At 35.3% G+C, this 14,030-nt stretch overlaps 3 protein-coding genes across 7 annotated transcripts; 2 read left to right on the top strand and 1 right to left on the bottom strand.

The window, feature by feature from the left end:
• Positions 1-741: 741 nt before the first annotated feature.
• LOC131017405 (putative late blight resistance protein homolog R1B-14) lies at positions 742-6,057 on the bottom strand. 2 transcript variants are annotated; one of them, XM_057946155.1, is made up of 6 exons: positions 5,928-6,057; positions 4,758-5,767; positions 3,286-3,755; positions 2,204-2,789; positions 1,112-2,004; positions 742-1,026 (listed from the first exon to the last, which is right to left on the bottom strand). In XM_057946155.1, the coding sequence occupies exons 2-5, from the start codon at positions 5,363-5,365 to the stop codon at positions 1,113-1,115; spliced, it is 2,556 nt and encodes an 851-aa protein (XP_057802138.1). In that variant the 5' UTR covers positions 5,366-5,767; positions 5,928-6,057; the 3' UTR covers positions 742-1,026; position 1,112. The 2 variants fall into 2 exon arrangements, with proteins under 2 accessions (XP_057802138.1, XP_057802137.1); XM_057946154.1 differs by lacking the exon at positions 5,928-6,057 and having other exon boundaries at positions 742-2,004; positions 4,758-5,588.
• A 2,603-nt stretch (positions 6,058-8,660) lies between these two features.
• Positions 8,661-13,735, top strand: LOC131017404 (putative disease resistance RPP13-like protein 2). 4 transcript variants are annotated; one of them, XM_057946152.1, is made up of 3 exons: positions 8,661-9,175; positions 11,008-11,787; positions 11,866-13,735. In XM_057946152.1, exons 2-3 carry the CDS (start codon positions 11,031-11,033, stop codon positions 12,894-12,896), a joined length of 1,788 nt encoding a protein of 595 aa, XP_057802135.1. In that variant the 5' UTR covers positions 8,661-9,175; positions 11,008-11,030; the 3' UTR covers positions 12,897-13,735. The 4 variants fall into 4 exon arrangements, with proteins under 4 accessions (XP_057802135.1, XP_057802133.1, XP_057802132.1 ...); XM_057946150.1 differs by having other exon boundaries at positions 8,662-9,175; positions 11,013-11,787; XM_057946149.1 differs by lacking the exon at positions 8,661-9,175 and adding an exon at positions 9,188-9,737 and having other exon boundaries at positions 11,013-11,787.
• Positions 12,995-13,603, top strand: LOC131018270 (probable disease resistance protein RF9). Its single transcript, XM_057946993.1, has one exon. It carries the CDS (start codon positions 12,995-12,997, stop codon positions 13,601-13,603), a length of 609 nt encoding a protein of 202 aa, XP_057802976.1.
• Positions 13,736-14,030: the final 295 nt, after the last annotated feature.

Here is a 14,030-nt window from a genome sequence, read left to right as displayed (position 1 = left end):
GAGCTTCCGAGCATAGAACGTACGATGGAGGCACTTTTTCTCAACAATTAATCTTCGAATTAAACTTGAATTCTTTACATTTCCCAAGTATATACAAATGTAGAGTGGATTCTGTTCCAATAGATAGTCACACAAACTTATTAAGACATCACATCTCAATATCATATTTATGTTTTGCCAACATTCACAAACACATTAGAACATCAATAACTGTCAGACCTCTCTAAAATATCTTCACACAGAACCGATCACCTACCCACCGTGGACAAACATAATGTGTTCACCACTGATGTGATAATTTTAATTTGGAAAGAAAATTAACATATCTTACTCTAATTAAAATTATCTTACTCTAATTAAGATTATCACATCAGTAGTGGGCACATTATGCCTGCTTACGGTGGGTAGGTGATCGGTTCTGTATCTTCACATAGGTCATTGCAATAATCTTCATTTGCATAAGTCGTCTAGAGATTCGACAACCACAACGAAGACTAGAAATTATATTTGTAACACTCCTTCCCGTCCACGAAACATCTTTCTAATTTATTTTGGTAAACAACCCCATTAACTATCATCCTACTAATCATAATTTTCTATAATTTTTAGAAACCCTTCTCTACTCATCAAATACACAACTTATTTTTCTTAAAATTTGCATCCACTACCATTAGAGATATGTTTCGTGGACGGTGGAAGTATATAACATAGCAATTAAGTAAACGTGAAAACTCAACATAATAATAACAAAGTTGTGCTCCATGTAACTTAATTAATCCAACGCATGTCTGCAGATTACAATGGAACTTTTCAGAGTTTGTAGAACAAAGCTTTTTGTCTACTAAAATACGCATCCGAATCAAGAAATACATAAATAAGATACTGAATAAACAGGGTTTTCAAAAACAGATAAGTAAATCAAAGTTTAGTAAATAAAACACAAAGGGTGATGCTTCTCCAGAACACTTGATTTCAAATCTGGATCATCAAATCAAGCTTAATTATCCCAATACTTCCTTAACAGCCCTGAAAGGTAGAACAAAAAAGATAATCATCCAACAAATTTGGCTCATTATCAACTAAATGAACTCAACTAGCAGAATCGGCTAACCTTATAATTCACGAATCTTTAGTGTCCTGTCATATTCCTTTTTCTGTTTCTCGCGGATCCCTTGGACACAAGCCACAAGAGAAGTGTTGTCACGATCAACCTCAATCAGCCCAAGTGTTGCTATATTTCCAACGTCATCTGGAATCTTACTCAGCTTATCACAATCATTGAACACTAGGCGCTTCAGTTTTGGGAAGTTGCCTTTTTTCATCACGCACACCTTTAAATCAGATTCTTCAATTAGCAAATATTCGAGTTCAGGAAACACATCTGCCTCTCCATCACTCTCTTCATCACTCTCTTCGCCGTCGATCTTTTCATCAATGTCCCACTTGTCGCCTTCGCAGGCATGATCTTTCAATTTGAGCACTTGAAGATGGGGCAGAGAGGCAACAGCTTTCATATATCTCCAGGGGAATCGCCAGCCGCTCAAGGTTAACTTTCTCAACGTCTTTGGGAAAACAGGCTTAGCTTTCTGCTGATCAAGAGGAGACTCTTTGTTCACAATTAATGTCAGCTTCTCAAGATTCTGCAGAAGAACAAGATTCTGGAGCTGATAGTCTTCTTTGTATCTATCTCCAAAATAAGTGATTCCCAGCTTCTTCACATTGGAAATCATCTTCATCATCTCTTCTGTACATATCAGCTTCTTCACCACAATCAGCGTCGCCAGCTCTTTTAGAGCAGAAGCTGCTTCTTCTGGATTTGGTAGAAGATCAAAAAAGGAGACAAGATGCTTCAGAAGCGGCAGCGTCCAGATCTCCAGAGGTAGATACACCTCATCCGTTGAGTGGTGCCTCAGCCTCTTGCTGGGACGGATGATCAGAGCACGAAGGTTCTGAAGCCTGGATATGGCATACGGCACCTCCATGGGGCAGCCGAAGGCTAGGTACCTGTTGTGACAGAATAGGATTACAGAGCAATAAACAAACAGAAAATGTAAAGAAGACACAGATTTACGTGGTTCACCAAATTGGTTACATCCACGGACAGAGAGGAGAATAGATTTTATTATGCGGTTAGGTTACAGATTACTAATCTCAAAACCATATATATATAGTACTGAGATTCAAGACATATCAACGATAGTACCTCAGATGAAAGAGCTCAAACACGGGAGCCGGGAGCGAGTAGGCATCGGTATCCACCACATCCAACACCCTCAACAGCTTGAACTTTCGCAGGCCGCTCAATGAGCTCTCATTGGGCTGGAAGCTCAAAACAGTACGGATTGTTGAGGCGTAAGATCTAGCCAGGCGCGTTAGATCACGATGAGCGATGCTCAGCCGCCGCTCGTAGTTCTCATCTAGAGCATTCCTTTTGCTCATGTCACGCACCAGATCATGGACATTGCAGCTTTTAAATTTTCCGTCGGACTTGCTGGTGGTGACGGTTGGCAGATTCCTCGTCACAAGATTGTTCAGATACTCTTCAGCCTCCACTTCATTTTTAACGAATCCTTCAGCTATCCACAGCTTCATAAGCTTGGAGATTCGAATCTCGTGATCTTCTGGGAAACCACCCATGTATAAGAAAGAAGGCCTCAAATTAAGAGGCAAGTGGGTGTAACTCAAGGAGATTCTCTTCCCGAACTCCTCTTTTCCTTCAACAGCAGCACGGACGTCTTTCGCAATTTCCTCCCACGCAGTCCGAGTCTTGTCCACGTTGAACAAGATACCTGCGACAACAAGACAACGAAGGGCAGCTCAATTGTAAGACCAAGAGAACTTGGGGTTGAGGCGAAAAGAAAAAGAAGTGCATATAATTTTATTTTTAATTTACAAAAATTCATTTCATTTTTCATGTTTTATTGGCTACAATAGTATTTAATTTTTTTCTACTCCCTCCGTCCACAAAGAGTGTGTGCTGGAGAGTGGAGGGCACAAGTTTTAATAAAAAAATTGGAAGATGTGATTTTAGTGTTAAAGGGTGCGTATTTTATAAATATTGAGTGTGAATGGGAAAACACACAATCTTTGTGGACGGACGAAAATAGTAATAAACACACAATCTTTGTGGACGAAAGGAGTATAATATAAATGTTTCAATATATCAGTCTCAATTCATAATATATTTAATTAATCCATTCAGTCTATTTTGAACTCATGTAATTAAGAATGGCTATTCAAGTCACCATAGGATAGGAGAAAGGAAAGTAGGAAGCATAAAAATACCTGCAATAAGCACAATTGCAAGGGGCAATCCTCCACAGTTCTTGGAAACATCCTTTCCGATGGCCTCCAAATCGGATGGGAACTCTTCTTTTGGAAACACCTTGTGCTTGAGCAGAGCCCAACTATTGGCCTCATCCATGAGATCCATCTTCTGAAGACGGCTCGTAGAGTCGGCATGAGAGGCCACTTTCTCATTCCTTGTGGTTATCACGATTCGACTTCCATCACGCTTACGAGGGTTGCCAAATACTTTCTTGATGTCGTCCCAAGCCTTCTCACTCCACAGATCATCCAATACAATAAGGTACTTCATTGTCGTCAAGATCTTGTGGAGTTTGTCTTCCGTTGTGTCGCCATCTTGCACAAGTGCTTTCGTGTTTTTATTTTCCAACGAAAACAGCAGATCCGCAAAGATGTTTTCAGGTTTGTAATTCTGTGACACAGCAATCCAAGCGCGAAGCGGAAACGCCCTACAAAACATGACAAAGCATGAGCATAATCAGATAGTTTTGACCAAGAGTGATGCTAAACAGCCACATTGTGATCATCCACAAATTATTTAAAATTGAAAAAATATTAATTTTGTAACTTATTTTTTAAAATGAAAATAAAGTTTGGTTATTTCATTGTAATCTATACGTTGCAGTTATTTTTTTGTAACTTTTTTTATTTTTATTAAAAAATGAAATAAAAATGCAAAAAAAATTAAAAAAATAAGTACTTCCACCGTCCCACTTTACTTGGCCTAGTTCTTTTTTGCACGATTATCAAGAAGAGTAAGATTGTAGCGTAAAGTAAAGTATGTAGACTCGTGTCTTTTGTAGTGAAAATTTATTACTAAAAAATAAATAGGCCAAGTCAAGTGGGACGACCCGAAAAGGAAAATAGGCCAAGTGAAGTGGCCGGAGGGAGTATAATGTAGAAAATACAATAAAAAAAACTAAATCCTATTTTTATTTCAAGAAAATAAATTAAATAAATCAAAAAAATATCAATTTAAATAATTTATGGATGACCACAATGTCGCTGCATGTCCAGTGTCCCACAATCTTATATGTGTCACTGTGTCTCATGCTTATATCTATTATTTTAAAATATTTTTTATAAAAATAAAATTTATTATAATACTATGAATTATATTGAAGTTTTATTTCAAAAAATTATTTTTTTTAAAAGTATATACCATGACTTTGAATTTATCAACCTATTATTAGCTAATAAAAATAAAATTAAATGATAAAAAATAATTATATACCCTATATTGACCGAATAAACCCTAGTTAATATTCACAAAATTAAACTAAAGCATATAAAGCTTAAATTGAAGAAAATATACATAAGAAACTAAATAAAATTCAAAGTGGAACATAAAGTGAGACATAAAATATACTCCACTGGATCTCATTCCAATCCATTTATTGTATGCGAAATTTGGTTTGCAATTTATGGAGTCAAATTATTGGTAGATTCACCTTGTCACCTCGTCATGGTTGTAAAGCACCCTGGCGAGCGTGGTCTTCCCAATGCCCCCCATCCCCGTGATCGGGATGACCTGGCGTTCGGGTTGCCCCTTGCAGAGCAACCCTTTTATATCCTCCACTTTCTTCTCGAGGCCGATGGTGACGGTGTCGATGACCGGCGCTGGCTTCGGCGCCGAGCTGGCCGCCAGAGGCTGCGTCGCTGGACGGCCTCCGGCTTCTTTCTCGATGGCCGCTGCCTGTTCGGCGATGGAGTTAATCTCGTTCGTCACATATTCCAGCTCGCGGAAATCATACTCGATATCCTCCGTACGCCTCACGGCTCGTCCGACCTCTTCCAATCTCTTCGCTTTGAGGCTCGACCGGGTGTGCTCGTACATGAAATGCTCCATCACGTCTTCTGCTTGATTCGCGGTGTCTCTGATTCTTGTTTCCAAACTCAGGGATTCCTTGGGGAACATTTTGAGGAATCCTTGGAGGTGGATGGCTTGTTCGCGGAGCTTTTCCATCTGTTGTTTGCCGTTGACGGAGATGGGGTGGTCGTCGTGCCTCAGGATTTGGGTGATTGTTTGGGTTAGTGAAAGCAGAACTGCGTAAGCCATCTCTTATTTTCACTGTTTTGAGAAGGAAGATTTGAAGATCTCAAAGTAACAATTTGGTGTTGATGAGTAAGGATGGAAGATGTAGAACGATTTAATTTGGAAGTGATGAACTGTATTGGAGCATACTTGCACTTGCACGCAAGTTTTTGTAGCATCACCTCAACTTTTAGAGTAAATATAACATGTAATTAGTCAACACGATACAATAAATGAACGCAGGTTATTGGATCACTCTCAAGTAAGGATAATAGTTAACTGATAACTCAAACCAAATAATTAACAAGTAATGAATTCAATTAATTGAATCACTTTTCAATCTCTAAAAACAGTCAATCAAATATGGGTTAAAAGGAAAATAAGCATATATAATTGAGCAGATGGAGTATATATAATAAATTATTACTCCCTCCGTCTCAATATAAATGTCTCATAATTTTTGGGCACTAAAAAAATAAAGAAATGTGTAGAATGTAGATAAAGAGGGTTGGTGGAAATTATTTAAATATTAAGTATAGAGAGAAAATATATTGTCAAAAAATGAATAAGACATTTATATTGGGACGGAGTATATTTTTAGGCATTAAAAAATAATATAAATATTATATAGATATATGATATGTGTACTAATGCGAACTTTTATAATAGTAATAGATAGTTGTTAGACGTATTTACAGCCATTGACTCGTATATGCACATAAAAATGAGTTGTCACATGTATTTATATAAAAAATCCCTATCACGTAATACTTTATATTATATCTAACCACCATATTGGGTTAGTTTACACACTTACACCTTGTATTTTGTTATTATATGTAAGCGCCACAAAATTTAATTGGTAATGCAATGCGAATTGTTTAATAAACAAGTTGCATCTTACGTTAAGAAACATGGCGAGTTGCATTTTTTTTAATATATTGCTCAGTTTTCCATTCCATCAAATTAGTGCATAATTATATTAATGATGTGGATCTAGAAACTAACAAAACGAATTAAAAATTATACCTGTGATAAGGGTGCATTGATCTACGATTGACATGTGAGGTGGTCTTGGATACAACCGGATGTATCGTACAATCGGATTGATAGATTCTGACTTGTGTCTTGATCCGAACCCACATCCTGACACAAATCGTATAAATGACATTATTCGATTATAGAAATGACACTATTCTTTTATATAAATAACATTGCGTATAAATGATACTATAACATTATAAATGACATTGTGTATAATTGACACTATTCATAAATAGAAATGACACTTTCTGTAATTGACACTATAATATTTTAACGGCACTATAAGATTGAAAATGACATTATATAACATGTTAAAATGTTACAATGTCATTTATATAACCGAATAGAGTCAATTATAAGCAGTGTAATTTATATAACTGAATAGTGTCGTTTATACGATTTGGGTCAGAATGCGAGTTCGGGTTTGAGTGCGGTTCAATCCGATTGTACGGTAAACTAGATTGTACCCAAGTTTTTGTGTTTACATATTTTATGGGGAGGATAAAAAATATTATTGTGTTAACTTGTTTAAGAAAATATAAAGTTACTGTTCAACCGATTATTATATGTATTGTTGATACTCTATGCTAAGTTTCTTGTACTAGCCACTTGCATCCTCCGTTTCTCAAGGAATGAATTAAATTCCCTTACTTAAATATCCATAGCACAGTTAAAATAATGAGCCGCCCCAAGTTGACCCTTAATTCGGCTGTAATAGTGGTGGGTTGTTAACCCTTCGATCTCTACTAAATATTTAACTACTTTTTGATAAAATACATATAGAAAATGATTACGCGGAGACAGCTAAGTTGAAATTATGATACAGTACTTGAAGCTAAAATATATAGTCCATATTTTGATATTGCTAAAATATAGATTACTATTGGGAAATAGTATTAGGTGGAACATCATGATTATCACTTGACAATAAAAACGATCACCTGGACAAGATTAACATGCTGCCCAACACTGATTCTAATTATAGTAAAATATATTAATTCTTTTTCCTAATTAAAATTGACATATCAGTGATGGGCATGTTATCATTGCCCACGGTGAGTAGGTGATCGATTCTACGCTTGACAATCATAAAAACTCCAAAGGTGGTGGAGTAATACCATATTCACATTAAAGTCCATTTATTTACTAAGCTGGTGTGATAAGTTTTGAGTTGAGGAAACTGTACTATTTAGCCCCTAAAGCATAGGTTGTTTTACTACTTCATTATCAATCAACAAATTATACAGAAAAAAAAAAAAAAAGATCGAAGGGTGATTTTGGAAATTAAAATATAGTTTACATATGTTAGAAATAATTAATGACTTGTGGCTAGAGCTAGCCCGCCAAGATTTAGGATTGGGTTGAGCTTGATAAAATAGAAGCTCGAAAAAAAATCAGATCTAAAATGCCCGCGCGAACGGTCCACCGCACCGATTGGACTTCGAGGCTAAAAACCCATCAAGGTCTTTAGGCTTTTTGGCCCACTCAATTTTTTCAATTTGGTAGATTAAGTCTTTGGTTCTATTCATAGTCCACATTTTACTCCTTATAACCCTACATTTAAAATAATAATAATAATACTAATAATAATAATAATAAGTAATTGTACATTTACATTTTTACCCTATAATTCATATCCCTAAATTGATATGCATTCTTGCTTCAACCGGAGAACTGCTCAAACCATTGTCTGCTAACTTACCAGTTCACCTAAAAAATTATGCTCCTGCATATCAGCCCACAATGAAGAACTGAAATTCTCTTCCAGTAATCATTTTTTTTTCTCTGCCTAATTATAAGGGCTATGGTATCTCATCACTCAGCAGAAGGAACTGATTCATAACTTTATCTCACTCAGTTTGAAAATTGTTCACTAAAATATTCGTAACTGATTCGTAACTTACATCCACAAAATTACAATTTTAATTTAAATTTTTGCAAATGTTATTCGTGAAATACATCAATAAAATATTTATCGACTCAATTATAATTATAATTTTTATACTTTTAAAATGATGTAAAAGGTAAATTACTAAAATAAAATAATTTCAGTTAATTCATAAACTTTATTTCTACCTACCAATCATAAAATGGAATCAAACAAAGAATTACAATTCCATTCCCTTTTTATTTTTTTGAGAACCCACAATTTCATTCCTTTGGTATTCCTTGTACATACCAAGCATATGAATCACCTATGGTTTGTCATTCATTTCCCATCTCATTCCATTTCTAATTCCACTGCATTCCACCCTCATTCCATTCCATCATACCAATTATCACCTACTAAAGGATTCACCGAAGCTAAGAATAACGCATTAATGTTTACGCAAAGAAGAACTGAAAAATGAAATTAGCGAGACCCCTAATTAATTTGGCTGTAATAAGGTTGTTTCAACAACTTTTTGAGAAAGTGGCTGCATCTGTTTGTCTCCCCTTTCTGGCTTCTATTACAATTGTTTAAGTTATATTTGTAGAAATTTAAGCATTTCATTGTCCCCCTTGAAATATATAACTTGTTGAGTTTGACCATAAAGTGTAATTGTAGCTTTGTGAATACACATAATATATATGAATAATTTAATGCACATTATTTGTCTTCTTCAACTGGACATTCAACATAATGAATCACAACTTTATAACATTCTAAATCACAAATTCTACTCAAACGGAACTCACTATTCGAAGCCCTAAATCTAATCACAGTAAGCCGTTGCTCGCCACCGCTCCTTCGCTGCTCACTCAGCGCCACCACCTCCTCCCATCATTGGTCCGTCGACGGCAGCCCCGGTATGTTATCTCTGGTTTACTGAATCCAATACGTGTATTCTTTTTCTTCTCGAATACAAATATACATGATGCTTGCTTATTATCTATTGTCAAAATAGAATCAGAATAATGAATCTTGTGCATAAAGTGTAGAAGGGAGTCCACTAAAATTGAGCGAATAAAATGACTTATCATAATTGATGTGTTAAATGTTTGAATATTTTATAAATATTGAGTGTAAATAATGTTTAAAATAAAAGATAATTTAAGAAAATTACATTTTTTTTGTAACTGGATAAAAGTAGTAATAAAATGGATATCAGGTAGTTGCATCAGTTAATTTTCTCCCGGCCCCTTTCTGCTATCTATTACAAGCTACACTATATTTGTTGAAAATTAAGTATTTATTGTTTCTATTTAACCTACTAAATGAAATACTATATAACTTGTTGAGTTTGGTTCAATATCCCTCCCAACTCTGTTTTGGCTTTGTTCAAATATGCAAGCGAAGATAAGGAAAGAGGGAGATTGAATAGGAAACTTAATCAAGACGAGCAAAGATAAGAGGAAAATTCAGAAAAAGGTAATTTTCATATTCCTTAATTAGATTTGAATAATATGAAAACTCACATGCGGATTTTTTATATCGAAAATCAAGAAAAATAAAATAAAATAAAATAAAATAAAAAATAAAACAAACAAACTTGTGTAGGCTATCATAATATTATATTGTAATTTAAGAAAATTCATTATTGATAATAATTTTTTTAATAAAATTGAATATTTACTTGTAAATTATGTTCTCTTTTTATTTTCTTTTTTTTATCTTCTTATTTTTTGTCTATTTCTTTATATAATTTTGAAATTCAACTAATTATAAAATATTTAATATGCATATCAAATTAAAGATCACAATAAGAGCTTTATTTTATTATATTTTATGGAAATATTTGATTTAAAATGTAAAAGTTATACTTATCTAAAGATTAAAATATTTTAAAAAAATCTCTCTCATCTCTCGTCTTTCTTTGAATAAATCTATTTTCTATTCTTTTTTATTTTTATTTTTAACTTTTTTAACTTTTTTTCGCCTTTTCATAATATCAATTTTTATTGTGAATTCTTCTTTATTTTTTTATTTTATCAATATTAAGCTCAAATATATTCAATTAAAATTTATTTTTTATTAAATTTATAAAAATGATAATTGGATTGGTATCAATTTTATATAAATATAGAGATATAAAAATATTTTTCGTGTATTGCACAGGGTGCAAATGCTAATTATGTGCATTGCACACTTTCTCTGCTAGTTATGCTAAATTTGCCTTCCAACTTTTTGGAAAATACTTCAATACTTTCATATCGAACAATATATTCAACACAGTAGTATAATTGTATTTTAATTAATTAGCATTTAATTTCAATTTTATTAGTTGATAAGTTAATTTTCAATTTCACTCTACGATACAAAGCACACACGCTGGCAAAGTTGAGAAAAAGGGAGGATTGAGTATGAAAGATAAGAAGAATCACAAAAAGCTAATTTCATTCTACTTAGATTTGAATCGTTTTTGAATTCACATATATTATGACGTTCTTATATAGTTACATTTTTTAGGCGTTTGGTTTACGTGATAAGACATGATTGATAAAATAATCCACCCTAATTACCCAAACGAGTGATTGTTTATCAGGCCAAAAAGGTGGGTGGATTATTTAATCACTCCCCCACAATCCTATCAATCTTATCTATCTCATCCACCAAACCAAACACCTTTATTTATCGATTTTGTTGGAATTTATTACTCCATTTCTTAGCTAGCTACTAATACAGTTAAATTTCCTATTAGGGCAGTTTGGTGGAAGCAGAAACATGTTAGAGGCCCTCCTCTTATCGGTGATAGAGAAGCTGGAAATCAATCATCAAAGGGGCATGATAAATGAGGAAGTCGTAATCAAAGATATGAAAGAGATTTTGGATATTGTGAAGGATAAGAAATTGGAAGAGGGGAGAAGGCTAAATTTTTTGGTATCTGACCTAGTCGACGTGGCCGGCGATGCCCTCGACCTTTTCAAGCAACGCAAAATCTATTTTTACTACTTTGAGTCCGTCCTTAGTTGGATCGGAGAGATCAAACAGTACTTGCTTAAACTGGGAGATGATGGAGCGGAGACGGAGACGGAGTCGAACATGAGATCGTCAGATAATGTTGATGACAAATATGTGGTGGGCTTGGATGAAGATGTGGAAATGCTGCTTCGCACAAGGATTATTGGTAGGGAAGGATACAACAGTTGGACTACTCTTATCAAAGGGATGGCTGGTATTGGAAAGACAACTCTTGCGAGAGAGATATACAACCATCCAACCGTCATTGAGCATTTCGAGCGTCGTGCTTGGGTATCTAATTCTACTTACTTCACTATGAAAGAGCTACTTATCAAACTAATACAACAGGTAGAAGATCCTCAGAATCTCCATACATCTTCCTCATTGGAGAATATGGACAATCGAAGCCTCCGAGATATGCTTTCTCAACACCTGCAAGGAACGCGATATTTTATAGTTCTCGATGACATGCCCAGACAAGTGCACTTGAAGTCTTTCTTGGAAGCTCTTTCACAAGAATGTATGTATGATCAATCTTTCTGTTTATGATCTAGTCGTGTTGGGCTAACTGTTCCTTTTTGTATTATTCTTATGTAAGCAGTCAATGGAAGTAGATTGCTGTTCACAAGTCACATGAAGCATACGAACTTAACTCTAGAAGTCGAAGATGTTCATGAGATGAAACCTTTGGATTCTAAAGAGAGCTGGCAATTGTTTTTGAAAACAATCAACCATGGCAATAAATTGACGGGTGAACACAAATTCCCAATGTACTTGGAGCAAAGAGGAAAACAAATGTTGACGAAATGCGGCGGTCTGCCATTAGGTATAAAAGAGGTGGGAAAGCAGTTAGCGGAAAAGAAAGTCTCTGAAGGGAGTGAATGGGAACAACTTCTTGAATCAGTTGATTTCACTTCAACATTGAAGTTATTGGAACCATTTTATCATAAATTGGATCCTGAATTGGAGTCATGTTTCTTGTGTATGGCCTTCTTTAAGGAAAATGCAACTTTGAGGAAAGAAAAGTTGATGCAGATTTGGGTTGCAGGAGGAGCTGGTTCACAACCTGACTGTCGACATTCTTTAGATGGTTTAATCAATGAATCTGTTATTTCAGTCAAGGACAAGAGCACAGAGTATAGCTTGAATCCTCTGCTACATATGATATCCATCCAAAAGGCAGAGGAGAAACTAGGTTTTGAGATCCTAAGGAACAATGGAAATAATCGACCTTTTGAGAGTCCTCGTCATCATCGTGTTATCATTTGCAGCAGAGACAAGTTCAACTACTCCACGGATCACGATAAACGTCTTGTTTCTCTCTTCTTCCATGGAGGTGGCTACTTCGACACTAGTCCATCTTACTGGAACAGTTTTAAGAAGCTTAAGATTCTTGACTTGGAAGATTTTGGGTTGAAGAGTTTACCAGAAAGTATTGGCACATTGGTAAAACTAATATACTTGGGATTGAGAAATAATTACATAAAAGAGCTGCCACAGTCGTTGGGGTGCTTGAAAAAGCTTGAGGTTCTTGACATAGCTCAAAACTTTATGGTGGAGGTGCCGGATATTATATGGGAATTGCGTAGCCTTCGCCATCTCTACATCTCTGATCTGATTTTGATCTGATTTTCTGGAAGCCTTTGAACACATGCCCGCTATACAACGTGTATACCTTAACCTACATCTCGGTTGATAATTTGGCATATGTGCAAGAGAGGTCAAACATGCCGTCTTATCTTAGGAAATTGGGGATAGAAGGATTGGATGGAAACGCAGATATAAGCAAGCTCTTTATGGAATTGGTTAAATTGAGGTTTATTAATCATCTGATCTTAAGAGGGTTTCGTTTCAGAAGTATGCCTTGTTTGGATGGGCTTCATAATCTACAAATCCGTATACTCAAATTGGATGGACTCCTTGCCAGCTTACCAAATTTCCCTTCAGATATTGAATCATTGACGTTGGTTAACAACAGTCTTGATGAAGACCCCATGCCATTACTAGGGGAGCTAGGCAGTCTAACCCACCTCAAATTGCGGAATGCATTTACCGGTCGAGAAATGGTGATCTTGCATGACGGCTTTCCTGATCTCAAAGTCTTGTGCATCGAAGAGATGTGGAATCTGAAAAACGTGCAAATTGAAAAAGGTGGAATGAGTTCGCTTGAGAAACTAGAAATCAAGAATTGTCCAAGTCTGGAGAGCCTCCCTGAAGAGATTGGGTCTATGACTCTTCTCAAGGAGTTAAAGATGGTGACAATCAAAAGCATTGCAACCAAGATCAGAAATTCAGATTTAATCTCCAAGATATGGAAGGTGAATATCAACCCTTGAGCTAGCGCAGTTGTCTGCATTATTGTTGTGTACGTTTTGTTTGTTGGATTTATTTGAATAGTTTCTTCCTTTTTTTTTTACCCTTGTTGGTTGTGTTTTTATAAATGAAATTATGAAATTTAGTTGCGGCAATCGTGGTTTCTTCATATCTTGCTTGGGTGCGAAATTTAGTATCCTCTCGATGTTGGGATATATTGGTCGCTGCACCCAGGGACGGAGCCAGGAATTAAGTTCGGGGGGCCTGAACTTGTACGGGGGTTCAGGGGCGGTATGCCGGTAGCCCCCGAGAATTTTTTTTTGGGCATTCTGTATATTTAAGGTATTTTTTTATTAAAATACGAACATAATACTAATAATAACGAACAATATTTTCATAGATTATATAGTTTCAATATATCACAAAACTTTTTTTGGACATTCCGTATAT

The sequence above is a fragment of the Salvia miltiorrhiza genome, chromosome 3 (assembly GCF_028751815.1).
Source record: "Salvia miltiorrhiza cultivar Shanhuang (shh) chromosome 3, IMPLAD_Smil_shh, whole genome shotgun sequence".
In the NCBI taxonomy this organism is placed as follows: Eukaryota; Viridiplantae; Streptophyta; class Magnoliopsida; order Lamiales; family Lamiaceae; genus Salvia; species Salvia miltiorrhiza.
The sequence above is the reverse complement of the archived record's forward strand: the minus strand, read 5'-3'. Positions and strand labels throughout refer to the sequence as shown.